This window comes from Chenopodium album, chromosome 2 (assembly GCF_948465745.1).
Source record: "Chenopodium album chromosome 2, dcCheAlbu1.1, whole genome shotgun sequence".
In the NCBI taxonomy this organism is placed as follows: Eukaryota; Viridiplantae; Streptophyta; class Magnoliopsida; order Caryophyllales; family Amaranthaceae; genus Chenopodium; species Chenopodium album.
Genome location: NC_137835.1, coordinates 58,702,976 through 58,728,634, shown reverse-complemented (window position 1 = coordinate 58,728,634; position 25,659 = coordinate 58,702,976). Strand labels below are relative to the sequence as shown.

Genomic DNA, 25,659 nt, shown 5'->3' with positions numbered 1-25,659 from the left:
CTACTCTTCCCAATCCCTAAAATCACTTTCTCTAGCCCAAAAACCCTATCCCATCCCCTTCTTTAGCCTCGAAACCCTACTCCCTTTCCCTATCTTCGACACTGACACCACCTCTATTAGGGTTTTGGGGCTAGGGAGGGGGAAGGGGATGGAGTAGGGTTTCGGTGTTTGGGAAGGGGAGAAGGGTGGTTTTGAGGTCATTTTGGCGTCGGGGATAGGAGGGAGGCTAGTTCGTAGGTAAGGCATCCATGCTGGAGGTGGCTTGCTAGTTTTGTTTTTTGTTTTTTTTTTTTACAAAAAAACTATTTGATCAATCACGTTCTGACATGTGGCTATTAAATTTTTTAAAAAATTGCCTGTTTAATAACTTATCGGTCATTTGAAACTAATAAAAGTAAAAATTCGAAATTAAGGTTATTTAATTATAATTCAAAGTTGAAATTATTTAAAATAAATTGGACAAAGTTGAGATTATTGAACCCAATTTTCCTAATAAATTTAGTGTGGATGGGGTCAAGACTAGGGATGGCAATGGATCTGGACCCGACCCGGATCCGTGGATCCAGATTCGTTTTTCACGGATCTGGGTCTTCAAATTTTGGACCCGACGGATCCGGGTCGGATCCGTGTCTTGCTGACAAAAACGGATCTGGGCCCTAGACCCGAATCCAGATCCGTGGACCCATTTTTTTATTTTTCTTATTAAAAAAAACTAAAATTGTTTGTTTCTTTATTAAAAATGTTGATAATGTTAGTAATGATAAAAATTAACCCTTTCAAAAGATGAATTTTGGATGCTCATATTATATACATCATCGTTGTTTTTTCACTAGCTCATATGTAACATCGTATTTTTTTTTTTGTTTATAATTTTAATTCAAAATATGAGTGTATAAGTTGGTTAATTTGGGGTTGAACTTAATAACCAACAACGTAAGTTTGAAATAAATTTTTTAACCCGAACATTATATTTATTGCAAAAAATTAGGCAAAATATATTGGACCCGTTTTGGACTCGGATCCGTTGAACCCGACGGATCCGAATCCGGGTCTTCATTTTCTAGACCCGACGGATTCGGGTCAGATCTGGATCCTTTATACAAAAACGAATCTGGATCCTATATACAAAAACGAATTTGGATCCGGGTCCATCGATTCGAGCCGTTGCCATCCTCTAGTCAAGACCTTCACCTCATCAAGAACAAATCATAAGGAGAGACTTTCACTTCCATTTCTTTTCTAATAAAACATTACTCATTTCATATTTGCGGTGCAAATCATTTCAATTGCACCACTGAAGCAAACTCATCAGATGGAAGCTATGATGCTGAGTTCATCATCTCCACTCCATCTATCTCTCCCTCCAAAACCCCTTTTCACTTCCCCTCTATCCTTTCCTTCCCTCCTCAAATTCAAGGTAAACTCTCTGTTTATTCTCTACTTCTCCATTGGATCAACTAATCTTCTCTTTTTGTTTCTTGCTCTTTGTCAATTCAATAACTTTTTCTCCATTTTCAGGGAAATTCAAGACATGGGGTTGTTCTACTTCCGGCGATGTGCATTCCAGGCCCAATTCGAGACACCGAGAAGTCTGAAGATGAAGAGGGGATGCAAGTTTCATCGTCTTCTTCGTCGCCGCCGTCGTCGAGCATTTCTACATATAATTGGTGTGCAGGACTTGGAGGATTGGGATTCCTAGAAACTGCTTACTTGACTTATCTTAAGGTGTCTAATACTGAGCCATTTTGCCCTGTTGGTGGTGGGTCTTGCAGTGATGTTCTTAATAGTGATTATGCTATGATTTTAGGTAATGTTTAACTTTCAATACACAATTTTGTTATTTGGGCAATTTTAAATTTTTATTATTTTTGTTTGATGAACTTACTTTGTTAGATTGAGGATTTAATGAATTTGTTAGATGCATATTAGTGATCTAATTTGGCAATCTGTTTCTATCTATGTGATTGTTTCAAGATGCTTAATTGTTACTGATGGAGTGATGGATGATTTCCCTTTACCGTAAAAAAAATGCTGGTTGATTTATGTTTTATATTAGTTGTTAGGTTTAGGAAGATTAGAAAACGCAAAAAAGAAGGAAGTGGGTTTATTTGTCATCTAACATTCTTATTTATCAGCAAACCCAATCCAGAAGTAGTAGCACGTTATACTGCTCTTGTAAATTGGTCATGCCTGATGTAATTCTCAAGTGTATCATGGCTGACATCAAAGCAAGAGTTATGTATTTCATACCGAAGATTCGAAGAAAACCAGAGGCAGTGGCGATACTTGGTTTGACTGTTTGTTTATGAAGATTTGTGATTCATGGATACTAGTCGGGGGGACTGCCTTCCTAGAAAATGATCGTTTCTCCTAGTTCTTGCAATTGGTTCATGGGGTTTTTAAAACTTCTTATTTAACTTAAAAAAAAGTTGGATGGAAATCATGGAATAATAGTTGGTTAGGTCTTATTTGATTACAATTCCTTCTTCCCCCTCTTTTTCTCCTAAATAAGTTGTGTTTTTATTTTTTTATTTTTAATTTTTAATTTTTATTTTAAAAGACCTCAATAAGTTGCTTTGTTTCTCTGGACTTTTTGTAAGTGGCAAATTAAAATTACTTTTCTTTAACTGTTAAAATAATTTGGTATAATCATTGGTGATTATTCAGAGTTGGCATGTAAAATATATAGGCATTGCTCCTCTATCTACAGAATTGTGGCCTAATTTCGTGTCTCATTCATTAACCATCATAGATTATTTTTCACCCAGTGGTACAGTTTGTGAGTATAAAGAAATAGAGGCTGAAAACCACGTTGTAACTAAGATATTCAGCCTCGTAAACTCGTAAAGTACATAAAACTGCAATAATAGAGAGCAAAAATCTTCATATCGAATATTAACATCATATCGAATATTAACATCATATAAAATTTTAAGATGGCAGGATGACCACACCTTGTATATGTATAGCATTTGGTTCATATTACAAACCCTCTTTGGGCACAATTATTATGCTCTTTAGTAGGACTTATTTGGTATGAAATGTTCTATCTCTGTCATTGGGCTTCACCGGCCTTGCTTAAACACTAGAAATCTTGTAAGAATATTTTATATAATTCACATGTGTCTTGCTTCCCCTCCTTTGAAGTGTATGCTGTGTATCACAGAACTCGTCATTTTCCCTGAGATTTTTCTTTATTTTTCCCCTGAAAAAATGGATATATTATAACTGATGCTGAAGAATTTATTGTTGACCTGAATATCAATTTTAATATCTCTGCAGGTGTTTATGATCCTCCTTTTGCATTTGCCAGGTGTTCCTCTTCCATTAATCGGTATGACTGCCTATGGACTTATCTTTCTCCTTGGTTTGAAGTTAGGAGGGTGGAATGTGCCTCTCAAAATCAATCAAAGTGATGGGCGTCTACTTCTACTTCCTGTCTCTGCTTCCATGGCAGCTGCCAGTGCTTACTTTCTGTACACTCTGGCTACTAGACTTGAAGGAGCTTCATGTTCATATTGTTTGGCATCTGCTACATTGTCATTTAGTTTATTTTTCATCATTTTAAAGGTTAGTCCCTCCTCTTATGGTTAATATTTTAAAAGTAATAATGCACTACCATATTTTTTCAGCAATTATTAATGGCTATGTATTACAGGATTTTGGACTGAAAGAGCTACAAAAAGTTGTCGCTCTGCCATTATGTACAGCTGCTATTGTGCTTGGAATACTAAACAACACATACAATTCACTACCTCTAATATCACCAAGGTAAATACATTGAAATATTGAATGATATCTTACTCAAGACCTGAGACCCGAGGCTTTGAAAATGTTTGGTAGATGCTTTTGTCATGTGTTTGTTATTTTTCGGGGCAAGTCAGAAAAGTTTTAAATGACTCACATAATATATGTAGTATATATTCAGCTAGGCTTACCCTGGAAACGATTTTTGTTTGTCTTGGGCTCTGGGCTGGACCCATGATCTATTATCTCCACACAAAGTTTTTACCGAAACATGCTAGATCTACATCATGTACTCATGTTTCCCAGTTTCCAGTTTCCAATGACTTCTTTGCATGGGGATGTATGGTATCCAAGCTAATGACATTCAGTCATGCAAATTATTGCGACTTTTGCACATATGATGGTTTTCTTAAAACTTGGTAGTCTAAAGCATCTCAATCATCTTACAGTGGGATTATTTGTATTTTTTGTTTGAATCAGTGGGATCATATATAACATGACTAATATATATTGATTTTTGTTAGACCATTGGCATAAATTATCTTTATTAATTTTACTATTTTTTTTGGTAGTGTTTTTTTATTTTTATAATTTCAAAGAAACAATTAATATGTTAGTGGTGTTGATGAGAGCTAAATGGCTAGGGTTTGTGTAATTGCCTTTACCCCTTGAATCATGTGGTTCACTCCACTTTTGCTTATTGGCGAATGGCGACGAGAGAGGGAGAGACGACGTGAGGATATTGTATGAGCTACAAGTGGGAAAGGGGGATTAAGATTGGTGGCTTAGATCCCAATCATTAATCCTCACTATCTAAACTCTTAAAGTGCTTTATTTTGGAAATACTTTCTCCTTTTCCATATGATCTATATTTTCTACTTGTACAAATTTAAGAAAATTAGTGAGTGTAGCATATGAGCCAAACTTATATTAATTTATACTAGTTTTTTGCCCTCGGATGTTCACAGGAAAAAAAGTTATTTTTATATAATTATGTAAGCTTGTATTTATTATAGATTTTGTATACATTTAATATTTTATTTATTAAAGTTGTTATTTTTCTATTATGTATGCTTTATATATTTTTTTTATTAATTATCTTATTATTTTTTAAGGAAAAAAAAGGTTTTTGGCCGGAAATTTTTTAATATAATCGCGACACTGAAAGTGCAGCTGGTACTCAAGAAGGGGGGGGTTGAATTGAGTACAGGGCAGTGTTAGGAATTATTGGATTTTCTTCTCTATTTATGTAGGGGGACCAGGTGACGAACTGGTCCTGCAGCGGAAACAGAAAATACAATAAATAATCAACACAAAGATTTAACGAGGTTCAGCTCAACTCTGAGCCTACGTCCTCCACTACCCTAATTACTTTTATTAATCAACTCTGAAAAACAAAAGCAATTACAAATGATCACACTCGTGATCCTCACACCTAACTCTAGGTGTCACTTAGCACTTGAACTCACAAGCACTTGCACTCACACTCGTAAATGCTACCCAATCACTAACCTCTTAGTGATTCAATACAAACCCTTTGTTTCCCTCTAAATGCTTCCACTCAAAGCTTACAAGAGATAATTACAAAACAATTCTTACTGTGTGCATAAATAGTTTGTAAGAGATGAACTAACTATTTCCCTTAGAGTGTATTTCGAGCTTTCAAAGATAGAGAATTTTTTTCAGAAAAGCTCACTCGAAATTCTGATCGAGTTTATGCTTTTATAAGGTTGGGAGATGAAATCTTTCGTGATCTTTTCAGATCATAACTTAGGTAAATAGAATATCTTTTATTTTGTAAATAAGAGATATTCTAAGATATTATTCTACTTTCCATAAATGGGTAGAATAATATATTCTAAGTTATATGCGAAATAATTCATCTCCAACTTTGCATAAACTGAATCAATTAGTTTAGTAAATATTCTCTAAGGATAGGAAATATATATTCCAGAAAATATTTACTGAACTAATGTCCAGGTTCATGAAACAAGCTACGAAGCAGCTGTTTCCTGACCTGTTAATGTCCTAGGGATCAGGTCAACTTTTCCAGATCTCTACAACACTAAATACTCTAAGTAAGGGATACAAATAGCTCACGTACAAACATCCATGCACACTTAACATTATAAAGACTACAAAGATCAACTATCCTAATCTAAGAGACTTCATAATCTTCAAGTCTTGACGGCCTTCCTTGATAGAACATTCTGATACAGATTTCTTGAATGCTTTGATTCAAAAGGACTTCATATTGCCTCAAGTACTTGGGATAGCTGTTCCTGTTCAAAATGTCAGTTGATATAATATAAAACCAACAAGAACCAGCTAGTCAGCTGTTTGTCATCACTCAAAACCTTAAGTGACTCAACAAATTCCCCCTTTTTGATGATGACAAACACTTTGAAGTTTCCTGCACCTGCACGTTAGTGAGAAACAGCAAAGTAAAGAAAGTTCTAATCTACACTTAAGAAGACAAGACTTTCTACTAGACTTTCTACACAAGGGATATCTTGTGTAAAAGACTTATGACACTGATGACTGACCAGGATAGCCATCTTTATTTAAAAGAAACAACTTGTTTTTGGATTTTTGTAAAAAGACACTGAAACAGTTAGTTAATCTAACTGTTCCCTCTATTTTAACTTGTTTTTGTGATTATCTGACTCAAGGAAATAAAAGACTCAATCTAATTGTCTAACAAGGCCTTTTCAGAAACTTCAACCTGCTTTTCCCCCTTTTGGCATCATTAAAAAGCATTCAAAAAATAGAATTGCACACCAAAATATCGCAAGTAAGCCAAAAATCAGTAGTTTCAACCACTGATCAATCTCAATGCTGCAGGTTAGCACAAACAGGTTATTCAATCACATAAAACTGAAAAAGCTTAAAACTGTTCAGGATTACACACCAGAAGGTTAGAAACATAATAGAAACCACACTGCATTAAAAACAGTCTAGCAGTGTGGGGGAACAGCAAATATTATGGCAGTTAATGGAAGGGGAGGGGGAGACTGAAGTGATCATTCATCATCATCTTCATCCTCTTCTTCACCCTCTGGGTTGATCTCCTCCTCGAAGTCAGACCCTTCCTCATCTGTCTTTTCTTCTTCCTTCTTCTCCTTTTCTTCTGTTTCCTCTTTCTCTTCTTCTTCTTCCTCATCAGATTCATTTTCTTCTTCCTCAGAGCCTTCTCCTTCTTCAGCATCAGGACCCTTCTCACTGGAGGATTCCTCATCATCCGTCTCAATGATCCTACAGTGTGCGGGGTCAAACTTCATCCCAAACTCTGGGGGCAACAGGTGATCAATCACCCTGCAAATAGTGAGGAATTTCCTGTTGTTCATAAGCTTATCAAGCCTCCTTTCTTCTTCAGCCTGCACTAGACTGGCAGCCAACTTTATTATCCTCTCATCCTGCCTTTCCAACTTGGCAAGAAGCATTGCCACATCCTCAGGAGTAATTTCCTCCTGGTTCCCTTCATCCCTTGGGCTACTTTCTTGACCTACAAAAGTCAGCCTCTTTCCAGAGTAGTCAATCTTCTTCTGAGTGAGTATTTTCTTGGAGAACAACTGAAGACTCACCACCTCACCAGAAAAAGAAAACTTGGGATTCTGCTCTTTGATGATTTTGCAGATAAAGGAACCGTAGGGCAGGGAGTTGTGGGATGAAGCATGGCAGTACAGCATGTGCTCCATCATTAGAGCTGGCAGATTAACCTTAACCTTTTTCATGATCAGATAGATCAGGACCATGTCCATGATCCTAACAGTACCTCTGCCTTGACCCTTGGGCAAAAAGACCTTCAAACACATGGAGTGCAGAACCAACATAATTGCCTCCCTAAAGTCACTAGGGGAACCAGCTTCTTCCTTCTTTCCAAACAAAAACTGAGTAATCACCTCAGGTGTTACTCCTCCCATTAGGGGCCACCCATCACTGCTATATCTACCAAAACCATCTCTAGGTATACCCAGCAACTCAGATAAAACAGACTCAGAAACATGTACAACACTACCAGAAACAGTTGATACCACAGACATATCAATGTTTTGCTTCAGATTAACAAAGAACTTACGAACAGGACCAACAAAAGCATCATTTAAATCATTAAACAGAGACATCCATCCTTGGAACTCAAGAAGTTCCTTAACTTGACTCAAAGCAGGAATATCAAAATATTCATTCTCAACACCACAACCAGATAACACAGTCCTAGAACTTAAAGAAGTTGCACCAGTACTGGGGTTAACAGGTTGTTTACCTTTAGCAGCCTTGGAGATACGGGAAACAGATGATGTTGCTTTCCTTTTCTCTCCTCTCTTAGGCTCAGATGGTGTAGTCTCCTTCTCTTCTGTGCCCTTAATGACCTTTGAAGCAGCCCTAGTCTGCCTTTTCCTTACAGAACCAGTAGTGGTACCAGCAACCACCTTGGTCACCACTACATCTAGATCCTCCTCCATCTTCTTGTCCTCCTTCTCCTCATCCAATCCTTCATCAGCCACTTTCTCTAATTGTTTTTCAAGTTTCTTGGCAATCTTTTTAACAGGTTCCCCCTCAGATGGTGATTTGGGGTTTGAAGAAACGGTTTCAGTTATTTGAGTGAGGGTTTCGATGGATTTTTCTTTTGGGGCCTTTTTGGATTTGGATTTTTGTGGAGATGGGGTTAAAGTTTTAGTCTTTGATGGTGAAACAGGTTTTTCCTTCAAGACATTCTCTTTTGAAGGAGTTTGTCTCAAGGGAACGGCCTTGATGGGTTCAGTTTCAGAGGGGTTGATTTCTGGTGTTGCTTGTGAAGGAGTCTGCTCAGAGACGTTCATAAGAACATCCTTGATTGTTTCTTGAGATTTTGAAGAGGGGGAACTAGCCAAACTTCCTTTGGAACCTCCTTTCCTTCCTCCTTTCCTTCCAGTTCCAGCCTTTCTCACCATTGTTGCTAGTCTAAGCTTCGAAGAATTGATCTTGTGTAGAGAGAGAAGTTGAGAATTTTTGATGAATGATGAATAATCACGGAGCAAGGAAGGGGAAGCAAATATATAGCAAGAGAAATTATAGAGACAATCAGAAATAAAATCAGAGGATCAGAAGATATTTGGAAGTTATTTTAATTTAGAAATAACTTCCATAAATGAACAACTGCCCATAATTGCAACTGTCAGATCAAATTGCCGTCAGAGGAAAATAACTGCCATATTTGGAAGATTTTAAAATCAAATAAGAATATAAAAGATATTTTCTCACGGTTTAATTAATTTCAAAATTAATCCGTTCGTATTTGCTGCTGTTTCCTCTACTGGTAGGGTTACTGAAACAGTTGCTTATCTGTTCAATATGACCTTCAATCCTGAAAGTGATTAGCTACAATATTGCTCACATAGAGATAAGCAATTAACATTGAGATAATAGACAGATTGCAAAGGTATGATGCACGCACACATTTAAAGAATACTTAATTAGCCAATCATTGGGGAAAACAGCTGAGAGAGGTCTCTTAGTTTGACCTAGTCAGACCTAACATGACTCTAAACTTGCAGAAAGACTCTTTACCCAATGGCTTAGTGAAGATATCTGCAATTTGTTCTTCACTGTTGCAAAAACTCAGCTCTACAAGACCTTTCTCAACATTATCTCTTAGGAAATGATGTCTTATCTCAATATGCTTTGTCCTGGAATGCTGCACAGGATTCTTAGAAATGTTAATAGCACTTGTATTATCACATAAAATAGGTACATTTTCATAGAAAATACCAAAATCTTTCAACTGGTTCCTTATCCACAACAGCTGGGAGCAGCAAGCTGCAGCAGCTATGTATTCAGATTCTGCTGTGGATAAAGCAACAAAATTTTGTTTCTTTGATCCCCATGAAATCAAGCAGGGACCTAAGAAATGTGCCATACCAGATGTGCTCTTTCTGTCTACTAGGAATCCAGCATAATCTGCATCTGTGTATCCTAATAGTTCAATTGAACCACCTTTGGGGTACCACAAGTACAGATCATCTGTTCCTACTAAGTATCTAAGTATTCTCTTGACAGCCTTTAGGTGAGATTCTTTGGGATTGCTTTGAAAACGTGCACACAAACCCACAGAAAACACTATATCTGGCCTACTAGCTGTCAAGTAGAGAAGAGAACCAATCATACCTCTAAACAGTGTAGCTTCCACACTCTCTCCTTTATCATCACTGTCTAGCTTTGCATTTGTAGGTATTGGAGTTGCATATGATTTACTGTCTTGCAATCCATACTTCTTGATTAGTTCCTTTAGATACTTCTGTTGATGTATCATGATCCCATCAACTGTTTGCTTGATCTGCAATCCTAGGAAGAATCCTAGTTCTCCCATCATGCTCATCTCAAATTCACTTTGCATCAGATCTGCAAACTCACTACACAAAATTTGATTAGTAGCACCAAATATTATATCATCTACATATATCTGTACTACAATCAAATCAAAATTCCTGGTTTTGATAAAGAGGGTCTTATCAACCGTTCCCCTTCTATAGTCATGTTCCATCAGAAAGTTGGACAGCCTTTCATACCAAGCTCTAGGAGCTTGTTTAAGACCATAGAGTGCCTTGTCCAGCTTATATACATGATTTGGGAATTGACTATCAGCAAAGCCAGGGGGCTGCTCAACATATACTTCTTCTTTCAAATAACCATTAAGAAATGCTGTCTTAACATCCATTTGAAAGAGCTTAATGTTCTTATGAGCAGCAAAGGCAATCAAGATCCTTATTGCCTCAAGTCTAGCTACTGGGGCAAAGGTTTCATCATAATCAATGCCTTCTTGCTGATTATAACCTTGCACGACCAGTCTAGCTTTGTTTCTGACTATAGTACCCAGATCATCCAATTTGTTTCTGAAGACCCACCTGGTACCTATGACTGACCTGTTCTCAGGGCTCAAGATGCCACACTTTATTTCTTTCAAATTGATTTAATTCATCTTGCATAGCCAAAACCCAATCAGGATCTTTTAAAGCCATCTTGTAGTCAGTTGGTTCTATATTAGATAAAAATGAGAAAAATGCACAAAAGTTTTCATAAACAGCTCTCCTAGTCTGAATGCCTCTACTGATATCACTCAGAATTTGTTCAGTAGGATGAGAAGATTTATATTTAAAAATGCTAGATCTAGGTGCATTCTCATTTAATCCATCAGAACCATCATGCATCCCTGGTTCATTTGTGCCATCGAATTGGTTTTGCACAGATGGACCAGTATGCTGAGATGTTCCCCCTACCTCCCTTACCTGGGTGAAAAACTTGTCCTGAAAGTTTTCTGTTCCCCCTGAGGTGTTGCTTTCTCCATTTACTTGGGGGCCTTCATCTCCATCCTCATGAGTATCTACTTGTTGAGGATCTCCTTCATTGTGACCAAGTCCTTCACCAGCAGCATCTGGTGAACCAGTAGGTGAACCTGGTTCTTCGAAGGAAACAGCAGTTGATTCTCCTGTAAAATACAAAAGTCCTATCTCATCTAAGTCATCAACCTGCACATTCTCACAACACATATTAAATTCATCAAAGACTACATGAACACTTTCTTCAACACACAAAGTTTTCTTATTGAATACTTTATATGCCTTACTGTGAGAAGAATAACCAAGGAAAACAGCTTCATCACTTCTTGGATCAAATTTATCCAAGCTGTTCTTACCATTATTATGCACATAACACTTACAACCAAAGGTTCTGAGGTATGCTATGTTTGGTTTCCTTCCTCTAAGTAGTTCATATGGAGTCTTCTTCATTTGAGGCCTTAACATCAACCTATTTAACATGTGCATTGTTCTTGCCATTTCTTCCAAAGTCCTGTTCTTCCTCTCAACTACTCCATTTTGTTGAGGAGTTCTTGGGGCAGAGAAATTGTGAGAAACTCCATGTTCCCTGCAGAACTCTATGAAGCTAGAGTTATCAAACTCTGATCCATGATCAGATCTTATGGCAGCCAGTTGATGATTGATCTTGTTCTGAACCTGCTTTACTAACACAATGAGCTCATCAAAAGTTTCATCTTTAGAAGACAGAAATAGAGCCCATGTGTATCTGGAATAATCATCAACAATGACACACACATATCTAGAACCATTTCTACTTTGGACTCTCATGGGTCCACATAAATCAATATGAATAAGTTCTAGAGGTCTGCTGGTACTGATAGTTTTCTTTGGCTTAAAAAAGGATTTGACCTGTTTCCCTTTAGCACATTCTTCACAAACTCTATCTGCCTCAAACTTGATGTCAGGCAGGCCTATCACCAATTCTTGAGACCTGAGTTTGTTAAGAAGTCTAAAGCTGACATGTCCCATCCTTTTATGCCAAAGCCACTGGTCCCTATCAGAAACAGCACTCAAACAGATGGACTTGTTCTCAGGGATTTGGTTTAAATAAGTAATGTAAACGTTTTCATGTCTGAATCCCTGGCAGACAAGTTCATTTGTTTGCAAATTCACTATGTGACAAAGGTTGTCTTTGAACTCAACTTTATTACCTTTATCACATAATTGTGAAATACTCAAGAGATTATGTTGTAAACCATCAACATAATATACATCACTAATAGCATGGGAAAGTGACTTACCAACCTTACCAATTCCAAGAATGGTACCTTTGCTGTTATCACCAAAAGTCACCTTTCCCCCTTCATGAGCTGTAAGTGAGAGAAACTGTTTCCTATCCCCTGACATGTGTCTTGAGCAGCCACTGTCCAAATACCAGTAGGTATTGTCTCTCACTTCAGCCTGCACAGGAAATTCAAACATTAGCTTTAGGAACCCAAATCTTTTTGGGTCCCTTTCCAACAACAGATTCAAGCACGTCTTTTCTAACCCAAATCTGCTTAACATTTTTCTTATTTTTATCCAATCTACTTTTCCTGTCTTTACACTCATATTTCTTATGGCCATTCTTGCCACAATGATAGCATACATGCATGTCTTTTGCTAAGACATACTTACCTTTCTTATATTCCTGTAACCATGTAGTATCTCTGGGAGACCAGTTCCTCCCGTTCCCCTTCCCAGTATAACCAAGTCCCCTTCTACCACTGTTTCTAGCAGTTAAAGTTAACTGGTTCAATGAGTTCTGGGATTGGAGGACTTTATCCATTTTCTTCTTAAATTCTATGAACTCTCTGTCCTTTAAGTTCATTTTCTCATGTAGGGATAAATTCTGGTCAACAACTATCTCAAAGTCAAGCTTAGCTCTTTCAAGCTCAGCTTGCAATTTTGAAATATTTGAATCATGCAAAACTACAGAATCACATGAATTAGTCTTTCTAAGCTGGGCTAACTCAACCTGCAAGCTACAAATTTTAGCTTCACATTCATCATGCATATTACTAGAAACAGTTTCAGAACCAGTACTTTTGCTGTTCTTAACTAGGACATATGCTTTATATAGTTCCTCTACATCATCAACTAACAAGTTGAATCCTTCTAACAGTTTAGACCTATTTAGAGCACTTGCCTTAGATTTTATACTATCAAAGTCATACAAGTCATCACCACTATAATCAAGCGCATTAATGACACAACTTGTGAACTGTTTCTCACATTCATCATCACTGTCATCACACAAACCCATATCAGATTTTATTCTCTGAATTTCAAGTTTGCTTTGATCTAAAGCAATCTCTAGTTCAGCTACTTCCTGCTTCAAGTTAGCACAGACACTTTCCAACAGATCACAACTTGAATTAGCAATATCATATTCTTTAGACTTTTCTTTAAACTTTCTCTTAAAATCATGATAAGCAATTCCAAGTTCTAAACATTGATCTAAAGCACTACTAGCACATTCCATCAAGTTTTCTCTATCATAAAAGAGCATATCCTTTTTGATCTGATCAATGTTTACCTGATGTTGATCCAAGGGGTGCTTCTTTGCCATGAGGCAGTGGACATCTGAGCTGGTTCCTCTGCTGTTCCTGGTACCTTCTTCTGAACTTTGATTCAGTATTGCTGTCATACATACATCTGACTGACTTGAATCATCTCCCTCTTCATCACTGTCTGTATCTCCCCAGACAGCAGCAACCATGGCCTTTTTGTAGGCCATCTTGTCTGCTTCCTTGGACTGGTTGTCCTTCCATTGAGGACAATTCTTCACAAGGTGTCCCTTCTCACCACACTTAAAGCATCCTGTTGCAGAGAAGTTGTTATATTTTTTATTTGATGCATTATTAAACTTACCCTTGATGAATTTTCCCTTCTGGTTTCTGAAACTTCTTTCAAACCTTCTAGCCATCATTCCTATCTCATCATCCTCATCTTCGACTGTTCCCTTTAGTGCAATTCCTTTTGCTGGTACCTTCTCTGACTTAGATCCAACCAGCATTTCATGGGTCATGAGGGAACCTATCAACTGTTCAACTGATAGAATTGAAAGATCCTTTGCTTCATAAATGGCTGTAACCTTGGGAGTCCATTCACCTGTCAAACTTCTCAAAATCTTTCTAACAAGATCTTCATCAGTAAAGCTTTTACCAAGAGATTTTAAATCATTTACAATAGTCATGAATCTACCAAAACAAGTATTAATATCTTCATCCTTAAACATATTAAAAGATTCATATTTTGACATAAGTAAATCAATTTTAGACCTCTTTACCTCACTGGTACCCTCAAAGGCAAGTTCAAGGGTATCCCAGATCTCCTTGGCAGTGGTGCATGCTGAGATCCTGTTTGTCTCATTCTCAGCAATAGCCTGTTGCAGTATTGACATAGCCTTAGCATTTTTCTCCAGCTTTTTGTAATCAGTGGAAATGTATTCATCTTCAGTCTTTGGGACTAGCTTCCCTTCTGGATTAGACTTCTCAATGGTCAAGGGACCATTCTTAACAACCAACCAGCATTCATAATCAATGCCAATGATGATGTTCTTGATTCTGTTCTTCCACCATGCATAGTTCTTCCCATTGAACTTTGGTGTCTTGTTGTCATATCCCATAGCATTCATTTCCTGAGTACTCATGATCTACTTCTCTAGGTGTTACCCTTACAAGAAGCCGAGGCTCTGATACCAATTGAAAGTGCAGCTGGTACTCAAGAAGGGGGGGGGGTTGAATTGAGTACAGGGCAGTGTTAGGAATTATTGGATTTTCTTCTCTATTTATGTAGGGGGACCAGGTGACGAACTGGTCCTGCAGCGGAAACAGAAAATACAATAAATAATCAACACAAAGATTTAACGAGGTTCAGCTCAACTCTGAGCCTACGTCCTCCACTACCCTAATTACTTTTATTAATCAACTCTGAAAAACAAAAGCAATTACAAATGATCACACTCGTGATCCTCACACCTAACTCTAGGTGTCACTTAGCACTTGAACTCACAAGCACTTGCACTCACACTCGTAAATGCTACCCAATCACTAACCTCTTAGTGATTCAATACAAACCCTTTGTTTCCCTCTAAATGCTTCCACTCAAAGCTTACAAGAGATAATTACAAAACAATTCTTACTGTGTGCATAAATAGTTTGTAAGAGATGAACTAACTATTTCCCTTAGAGTGTATTTCGAGCTTTCAAAGATAGAGAATTTTTTTCAGAAAAGCTCACTCGAAATTCTGATCGAGTTTATGCTTTTATAAGGTTGGGAGATGAAATCTTTCGTGATCTTTTCAGATCATAACTTAGGTAAATAGAATATCTTTTATTTTGTAAATAAGAGATATTCTAAGATATTATTCTACTTTCCATAAATGGGTAGAATAATATATTCTAAGTTATATGCGAAATAATTCATCTCCAACTTTGCATAAACTGAATCAATTAGTTTAGTAAATATTCTCTAAGGATAGGAAATATATATTCCAGAAAATATTTACTGAACTAATGTCCAGGTTCATGAAACAAGCTACGAAGCAGCTGTTTCCTGACCTGTTAATGTCCTAGGGATCAGGTCAACTTTTCCAAATCTCTACAACACTAAATACTCTAAGTAAGGGATACAAATAGCTCACGTACAAACATCCATGCACACTTAACATTATAAAGACTACAAAGATCAACTATCCTAATCTAAGAGACTTCATAATCTTCAAGTCTTGACGGCCTTCCTTGATAGAACATTCTGATACAGATTTCTTGAATGCTTTGATTCAAAAGGACTTCATATTGCCTCAAGTACTTGGGATAGCTGTTCCTGTTCAAAATGTCAGTTGATATAATATAAAACCAACAAGAACCAGCTAGTCAGCTGTTTGTCATCACTCAAAACCTTAAGTGACTCAACAGACACGTGTACCTTTAGAATAATCTTGGTGATTACTTTAGCATATAGTCAGTGGCGGATCCAGGATTTCTAACTAGGGATAGCATAGAATGATAAGAAAAAAATAAAAAAGTTCTATAGTATATATTATCGTTTAATAATTGGAAAAATTGTCAAAAATAATATAAATTTTGAGCGGTGCGCCAAAAACAAGTTAAACTTTTATTTATTTCTAAATAATACAAAATTTAGGGGATATCCGCTATAAACAGGTTATTTTACAACCTAGAACCTAAATAACCGATTAAGATTTGTTATATTTTTGATAAATTGTTTAATTAAGTTTTAAATATCGCTTTAATCATAGTTTACCTCAAAAAAATTAATTATAATTAATTAACAATTTAATTATTACCTTTCAAAAAAAAAAAATTAAATTATTAAAATATTTTAATAAAAAAAAAACTCCTCCCTCATCCGTCACCGCCGGCCACCCACGTTCCCCACCAACAGCTCCCCTCCCCAAACTCATGGCGGCGCCAGCCAATCACCTTGCCGGTCTGCTGGCCATTCTTACCTTCGCCGGCGTCGCCCTCCTTTCCCTCATACCAATATCACCGAAACCCCATTCCCCTCCCCTCAAACCACCAACGAAATCTTAAACATTGGAGTAATGATGATTGAAGCTTCGTCGGAGTTAGGGTTTTCACTCGCCGGAGTATTGACGATTGGTTACTGTGATTTCATAGGGGGAAATCATCATCGTCGCCGAAGAAATCATCATCATTGTGGTGTTTCTGATTTGAGTTCGGGCAGCGAGTCGTGCGGCAGTGACTCACGCGGCTGATTATTACTTGGCTGGTAGAAGTTGGGGAAGGGAGAGGGAGCGGTAGGGAGGTCGGGGTTGGTGTCGCCGGCGCAAGGGAAGGGAGGGGCTGCCGTCAGGGGGGTCGTCGGAGGTCCGGGAGTGGAGGAAAGGGGATGTTGGTAGGGAGGAGAAGGAGTGGCCGGTAAAAGAGGTTTATTTATTTATTTATTTATTTTCTAATAAAAATATTAATAACAATAATTATTAAAGACATTAAATAAAATTAAAAAAAAATTAAAATGTTAAACTAATAGAATAACGGCACGTGTCCCATAAACATACTAATCAAGTCACCAATTGGTTATAACTCGTTTATAGCGGATACACCTTAAAGTTTGTATTATTTAGAAATAAATAAAAGTTTGACTTGTTTTGACAGACCGCTCAAAGTTTGTATTATTTTTGACAATTTTTCCTTAATAATTTGGCTTAACTTTTATAACATTCAATTTGGTGGATAAATTTTCATTTTACAAATATGGAATATTTTATATTCTAGTTATCAATATGATCAAATTTATTTAATATGTTAAATAGGTGTAGTACATACAAAGTCATATACTATGAAATTATATTACTTAATATAAATTATTGGTTTACTCATATAAAACTAAAAGTAAATATATTACTTAGCAAATAGATCTATACATTGAAAAGTGCATCAAAATTGGAAGTATTTCCAACGAAGGAGTTTTTAAAAATGTATTGATTTCATTTTTTTTTTTTTTTTTTTTGTTATGTTTGGTATTAATAAATTAATTAACAACAATTAAAGTATTAGTACATAATATAAGTATAAGTATAACAATTTCTTATAACCTAAATGAGATTAAAAAAAAAATAATAATAATAATGTTCAAATAAAACAGGTCTCTCATGTAGATGTAACACCCCAATAATTCTCCCATTTCCAAACCACTTACTTTAAATAAAAATAGAGGAGAATCATTGGCATGTTACCGCCACGTGTTAAAACGTTAAGGCTTTATCAAAGAAGTATTGCAGTGGAAATCCAACTTAAATCTTAAAATAATATAATTTAGAAAACCAATAAGTCAAAGCTTACAAATTGGAACCATAAAGGCCCTTATTTAAAACCAAACCAATAATCAAAGTCCCAAAACATAATTAAAGTAGTAAAACATAAATAAGTTCAACACAAAGAACGAATACTCTCAATCACACCAATCCCTTGACAATGCGTATGTCAAATCACCGAACTTCACATCATCAAGCTAACGTGCAATACTGCTCCCCAATAATACAAGTGTAATAATTGGATCATCGCAGGGTCATTGAAAGGCGAAGACCATGACCAAAAGAAAACTCACAAAAGCACGCAATCAGCAAAGCTGAGTACATACAAGCTACAACGTACCAAACCTAACATGCTCAACTAATTAAAGTAAATAAACATACAACACGAATTCATTAATCAAGACTCCACACTTAAACAATTCAATCGACTCGACATACTTGCTAATCAATTCCAAACACTTGACTCTTTATATTTAATTTAATTAATTTAATTTGGAGTAAGCAATAGACGAGGTTGTCCAATCCACCAAATCATTTTGGTCCCAAATGACCATTTAAAATAAAAGTTTAGCGCAATGCAAGAATGGGCGCGACTCCATTCTCACAAAGTTAGTCTAGGATCCCATCTAACTTTCATTATAAAATAAAAATGTAAATACCAAAAGAGAAGAGGACATGTTGATCAAACAAGCTTCGGAAAGCCACGGGCTACCACGGTGTACCCCAACCCATAATTGTCAATACTCTAGAAGTGCACGCTTTCTAGAGATTTATTGCTCATCCATGTTTCACTTTACGTGATTACAATTTTAATTAATAGCCGACTTAATCAGATTTACTTTTAAAGGTAAGTACCTTACCATACATAAAAATCATACATCAATTTACTTTTAATCTTATTTAGGACAATGGTGATCACATCACAAATTGACCTTTAATTTCATTAAACTTCCAAATTATCCAAATTGTTGAACATAGTCAACCCACCTAGCCATTTCGGCTTAATCCACTTTTACTCAACATACTAACAAGTCATGCTTGATTAATAAATAAAATAAATAACAACCTTGTGGAATAATTAATAAATTCATTCCACTTAAACAATTCAATTCCAATCCTTTAATAATCCAAATGTGGTTAACAAACCAATCTAATAAAATTATGCTTGTATCAACATTCCATACAAACAATTAATCCAATATAATTCAACATGCTTGCATCCATAATTCCATACAAACATAATCAATTCACCAAAACATGTCTCATAAATATAAGCACATGCATAAATCAAATGTATAACCAAACAATTTCCATCCAAGTGTTCTCTAATCATGAAACTAAGTCCTTTTCTTTGGTACCTAAACATGATACTACTTACAACGAAGTAGACATGTACGTACCTCGTGTAAACAATCCTTTGTGCCACTTTTAATCACTTAGAAGTCTCCTACAGAATAATCACCTCCTAGAAAATAACCAATAATCACAAATTAACACTTAAACAAATTTCCAGCAATATAAATTTGATTAAAAGTCCTTAAAACTTCATTAAAAACATGTTTTTATGCTTAATTAATCATTAGAAATGCAATAGGAACAAAAGCCCCAATTTAATTGCTCATTAGAACCCTAAAATCCCAATTTGAATAAATTGAAACCCTAGGTTTATAATTCATAAAATCTGAAAATTTATAGCATAATTAAAATTTGAAATTATTAGTTTACAACATCAAAAACATGATTTTGATACTAAAAATATAATCTTTATACTACAAAATCAAAACCCAAAACAATTTAATAATAAACAAGATAGTAGAGCAAAAATACAAGGAGGAGGAAAGGGGCAGCCATGGTGGGCCACGGCTGGGCCGCTGGTGGTCGCCGGCGGCGGGCGGCGGTGTGGCAGCAGCCAGCAGGTGGCAGTTGGTGGTGAGTCAAAACTCACGTAAAGAGGAGGAAAAAAGAAAGAAAGAAAAAAAAAGAAAAAGGGAAAAGAAAAGAAAAATAAGTGGAAAACAAAAAATAAAAAAAAATAAAGAAATAAAATAAAGAAAAGAGAGTTTACTAACCTTTTTGTGTGGGGAAAAATTTGGGGATGTATGGGGTATTTATAGGAGAGAGAGTTGTAGGGTAAGTAGTAAGATTGAGCCTCATAAAATTAATGGGTCAATTAAGTAAATAAGATGAGTTTAGCTTTATTTGTTTGGACATGAATTATAGAATGAAGAAATGTATAAGAAATTTGTACCAAAATAATTTTCGACCCAAATTAAAAATTGAAACCTTTGAAATTAAATTCCGAAAAAATACAAATATATATTATAAATGAAATAAAATCCCATTTATAAATTATTTAAAAATACGGGGCATTACAGTAGAAATATAAGAAAAAGTAAAATCCAGGACCTAAGAGACCTAATATATATAAAACAGGCCTCTTATGTACAGATACAAGGAAAAGTAAAACCTAGAATCTAAGAGACCTGTTTATATATTTTTAACATGAAAAGAAGTGCGCTTTGTCGTGATTTGGTGTCGGCCTTATGGGCAAAGGCAGCCTCAAAGAGACCGACTATCTTAGATAACGGGTCTCTTTGAACAACCTTCTTCTTTCTTTTTCTTCTGTAGGGGTAGCTTGTGCTACCCCTTGTGCCTTCGTGGATCCGCCACTGTATATAATATAGATTAGCCATGTATTACCTTCATAAGTTAAACTTATATTAGCCGAACTTATATTAGATGAACTTATATGAACATATGAGCCTTGATTTACATTATTAGAACTTAATCAATCTTATTTTACCTAAAATGAGTGAAAACAAAGTGAGGGGTGGAGAACAAAGCCTTTAGGGACATCATGGAGGTACCCATAAAGTATGCCTATAAGGCCTTAAAATTCATAATGAATACATAAAGGAAAGCAATAAAGGAAGGTGGATTCCACCATCCTCCCCCACTTAAAAAGTCTACAACCTCATCAATTTACGAGAATTATAAAAAGAAAGTGAAGATTTTATCCAATTATCATGGAATCTTAGATTTGTGTCTTTGTTGTTTGCGGTCATAAAAGTAATCTAAATTATGGTGGCTTCTTTCTTGTTGGTGAGCAAGCTTCTTTGGTTCCATTGTGCTTTCATACATCTCTGGAGAGCCAACTTTTAGCGAGCTAGTTGTAATTGTTTGTCCTTGCATAACACCCATAATCAAATATTCCTTGTGAACTATGGTGAATTTTTTTTTTCTTTCCAGTCAACCAACTTCATCATCTTGGCTTTTTAGTTGATTGACTTCATGTTAGTGCCTTCTTTCTTGGTTCATAAGTCATTAACGCCGCCACTGAAGAAGTGAGTTGCTCATGTGTCCACCATGGCACAAGTGTTTCACTCATTTACAACAAGGTCAACAAACATTTACTCATTGGAGGACTCTTTTGTCTTAGGAGCTTCTTTGCTCATTGCATACAATTATAGATGTCACCCGTTTTATCCTATTCCTTGTATTTACCATAGGTCAATTCGTTTGCTTGATTTTTTTGTGACTTTTAGTCAAAATATTGTTTCTTTCCTTTCTGTTTGCACTCTTACCATTTGTGTAGGCATAGGTGTTGGCATAATATGTTGTTGTGCAACCTATATATTTCAAAGAAACATGCTTAATTGCGATTCTCATATTGTTGTGGAAAAAGGACGACTTTAGCCTTTGAGCGTTAGGTCCTCCACCTTTTCTTTTATCACCTAGTTTAATGATATAGATAAACTATTCCTCAGACATTCATCGTAGGCACTTCTTTAATAAGCTATGGCCTTTTGAAAGGAGTATTTCACTAATCTCTAGAGTCATATGGTTTCTATCTAAGAATCTTATGTTTAACTTATTATTTCAATCTATAGATGACGATGAATAATCACTTTTCGTTAGTCTCAATTATCCAACATCCAAGCTAGTATTCTTTCACATAGTTGTGATTTGTGAAAGAAGCCCTTGTGTTGGATGTTTTGCATCTTCATTTAAGTGGTGAATTAAGGGATTCAAGATAAATAATTGAGTTCAATCTTGACCTCCTCTTATTGGTCTTCTCAACTTATTTTGCGTAGTGGGCCCACCATAACTTGGCATTGTATGATAAGTACATGATTGTGTCCCCCTTGGGTCATCCCTCAATTAACTGCGCGAATATGGTATGAAGTGATGTGTGGCTATGGGTTGGTGCAAGAAGTGAGATAAAGTTGGGGCAGCTGTTTGCAGTAATGATGGAAATCATGGGATGTTTTGTGTGTTGTGCATTGGGTTGGGTAGTGATCTTATTTGGTGGAACCACATGTGCTATGTGGGCAAGATCCAAATCAACATTTAGTTTGCATTATGCTGAATTTCTTGTAAACATACATGATATCCAAGGGAGTTTGTTAGGAAATTATATTAGGAGATTTTAATTTTGCATAGATGTAATGGGAGTAGGTTAAGAAGTTAGGAGTCATAATACAAGGATTTATAGGCTCATTGTTTGCATTGTGAATAAGATCTAGTGTGTATGTTGGGGGGGGGGGGGGGGGGGGGTTCTCTAGAGAGAGACACCAATATTGAAGTGGCTCAACAGAGTTAGGGTGAATTAAAGGTGATACATCAAATGTATGGATGTTTGTAACTTTGTTTTATTGATACTGGTTTGATTAATGATAAAAGTTTGGATGTGATTGTGCAAGAGACCTTCTACCATTTGAATTATTGTGCTATCATTGTTAATTTGCTATGCATATATTGATCTCGAATATATTTCTGTACTGTTTGTTGTTTGATGGTGACCTATATGGGGTTGTATCTCCTAACAATTGATGAGTCACTAATTGAAGTTGTGTTTCTTTTTTATTTTCACTGAACAGATCAGAAGTCATGGAAGTCCCTTATTATACAACAGAGATTACTTCAGCATCAAGTCCATATGCAATTTCACTTGCAAAACATCTCAAATCTACAGGGGCAAAAATGTATGGGGCTTTTTGGTGTTCACACTGTCAAGAACAAAAACAGGTAATCACTCACAAGTCACAACTAAACTGATAGTGCAAAGCTAATGAAATAAAAAAACTTGTGTCATGATAATTCTGCATCTTTTTGTGCATGTGTGGCGTACCCAATGTATAAAAAACGCTCAAGGCGCGCCTCAGTGAACCTCTTTGAAGTGAGGCACACTATATAAACAGTTAAAAAATTTGGCAGAAAATTGCTTTAGGCGCGCCTTGGGCGCTTTTGGTGCGCCTCGGGTGCCTCTAGTGCGCCTTATTAAAACCGCCTCGCCCAGGCCAAAAAAAGCGTTTACCCCCTATTGCCTTGCACCTCAGCGGCTAGGTGCGCCTTATCAGAAACGCCTCGCCCAGGCCAAAAAAAAAAGCGCTTGCCCCCTATTGTCTTGCGTCTCATTGCCTAGGCGTGCCTTCGGCACGCTTTTTCAAACACTAGACGTACCTATAGAATTTCAATTTGGTTGATCCTAGCTCTTTAATAGTCAAGTTATTTCATTAGTATATTTTTTTGCTGTATGGCTATCTCTGTTGGGCATAGTCTATCTTCTTATTTTTCTTGCTTGTTTTTGGTAAATTGGTGCCTTTGTTATAAGCTATTTTGCATACAACATCTCCACTATTGTCAAGATTACTCCTAATTGGCTTTATAGTGAGATTAGAATAGTATTTGGATCTTCAATTGTTCAATGCCCTAGTCTATGACAGGATCAATGTAGCTTGGTGTTATTTTGCTTGTGTTATTGTGTAAGTTTGAGTTTTGTTGGGGAAGGGGTGGCGGGGAGGTATTTTTTGGAGGGGATGAGATAATGAGTGTTGCCTAATGCTATTTCCTCATTTGAACTTCTTCACCATTAATTTATTTAAGTCACCAAGGCACACTAAATCACAAAGTGGCTTAAAAGGATCCCTATTGCCGAAGTTTGGCTTGACCCTTTCTATGCATGCATTTGTGGTTAACTTCTAGAATCTTTTGATATGGCATATCTGCCTAATCTTCTGTGATCATGGTTATGCTATAATGCATCTACCTAACTCATAAAAAAGCTCGTGCATTGGATAATATCAAAGAAACACCCCTATCAGCAAGTGTACAATCAAAAGCATTAAATGCTGAAGCTCAAGAAATCACAGGGCTCTTGCTTTATTAACTCAAAAAATCTGCGGAGAAGATTCACCGCCATTGAAAAAATCTAACTTCTGTATGATGGGTTTTACCATTCTATCCCGTTGCTTTCAATCCCTTTTTTTTTTTATTGCAATCCTGCCTATTGCTTGGTTCTCTTTAAAATCAGCAAATTCATCAGTAGGCTATGTTACTCTGTCTTGGACACACGTCAAAGTTATTACACAAAAGTGGCGTGTCAATGGTTATTAAAGAATAATGTATCTGTGTTTCATGGTTATTTATATATGATGTAGTTTTGTGATATTTCTGAAGTACACACCAGGTCTTGAAACTGTTTTTAAATAGGTACCTCTGCCAAATCTAATCTGAGAAACAGTTGAAGTAGTGAAATTTTAATCATATTTTACTATAATGAGTTTGTTAGGTTTATGTAATATAGAGCTTAATTTGTACCTTTGTGAAATATTCATGGCACATACTGCACATTACACCAATTGCATTCTCATCAAAGTAGCTATTTTGAACTCCTGTTAAGTGTCATGATGTGGATTCATTATGGTGAAAATTTATTTTCAATGCTTTGGTAAGCAACCCTTATGTTTAGCAGGATAATAAATTCAATATGATTCCCTGTCTTTAGATGTTTGGACGTGAGGCAATGGAGCTGTTAGATTATGTGGAATGCTTCCCTGATGGTGTTAAGAAAGGAATTAAGATTGCTTCAGTTTGTAGTGATGTTGGAATTGAAGGATTTCCTACTTGGCTCATTAACGGTGAGGTGAGTCTACTGTGCTTGCAGCTGATTTCATCGTAAAGTTTAGATATTTCTGTAGCTTTCATGTTATTATTTTTCTTCCCATTGTGCACTCGAAGTGGGCTTAAATTCTCAAAGGCTTTTCTTTAATCTTTAACTTCAGCTATTCCTTTCACCCTACTTTCATTTAGCATGATGTAGTAAAGAAGCAATTTGTAGGCAAGAAAAAACAGTGAGGTTTTTTTGTTTGCTGCTGCAGTTCTTGTAGGCATTTCAATTTTTATCCACTTTGTTGCACATTATGCGCAATCAACAATCTTCGACTCAACATTATTCTAATGAATGTTTCATATCTCAGCTAGCAACTTCTCTGTATAAATGGTAGCTTATATGTATACTCTTTTTGTAGGTAATTAGTGGAGAAAAGACGCTTGAAGAACTTGCAGAAATATCTGATTTCCATTATGACGCTGTAAATCAACCTAATTAAAACCATGGACTCCAATGGTATGTAATTAAGCTTTGTTGGAGAGGAGTTCTTACTGGAAGGTTTGTACAATAGTTGCACTTATTTAGGCTTAGTTACATTTTTCAGATTTTTATCATATGAATAGTTCATGTATGCTACAAGCTATTCCTATTATAAACACGAGAAATTTGTAATCACAAGAGTTTTTGTGTGCTTTTAGCTTTATGTGGGGAAAAAAAAAAAAAAATTGAAAATCGACACTTAAACTTGTTAATATGGTAGAAGCCAAACCTGTACGAAGATTAGAAGAGTAGGATTATGAAGAGGTTAAACGAGGTAAAGGGAGACTAAAAATGACTTGGTTGGAAGGAGTTACGAAGGATATGAAGTATATGGATTTGCGGAA

At 36.1% G+C, this 25,659-nt stretch overlaps 1 protein-coding gene across 1 annotated transcript; it reads left to right on the top strand.

Annotated features, from left to right (window-relative positions):
• Positions 1–1,201: 1,201 nt before the first annotated feature.
• On the top strand, positions 1,202–25,447 carry LOC145586139 (thiol-disulfide oxidoreductase LTO1-like). Its single transcript, XM_081642881.1, has 7 exons — positions 1,202–1,417; positions 1,519–1,807; positions 3,314–3,570; positions 3,659–3,771; positions 22,764–22,911; positions 24,671–24,808; positions 25,194–25,447. Exons 1-7 carry the CDS (start codon positions 1,313–1,315, stop codon positions 25,272–25,274), a joined length of 1,131 nt encoding a protein of 376 aa, XP_081499007.1. The 5' UTR covers positions 1,202–1,312; the 3' UTR covers positions 25,275–25,447.
• The last annotated feature ends 212 nt before the right edge of the window (positions 25,448–25,659 follow it).

Coding starts and splice junctions, on each gene's coding strand:
- LOC145586139 (XM_081642881.1), top strand. CDS start 1,313: ATGGAAGCTATGATGCTGAGTTCATCATCTCCACTCCATCTATCTCTC. Junction 1,808..3,313: donor TGATTATGCTATGATTTTAG/GTAATGTTTAAC, acceptor TGCATTTGCCAG/GTGTTCCTCTTCCATTAATC. Junction 22,912..24,670: donor ACTGTCAAGAACAAAAACAG/GTAATCACTCAC, acceptor CCCTGTCTTTAG/ATGTTTGGACGTGAGGCAAT.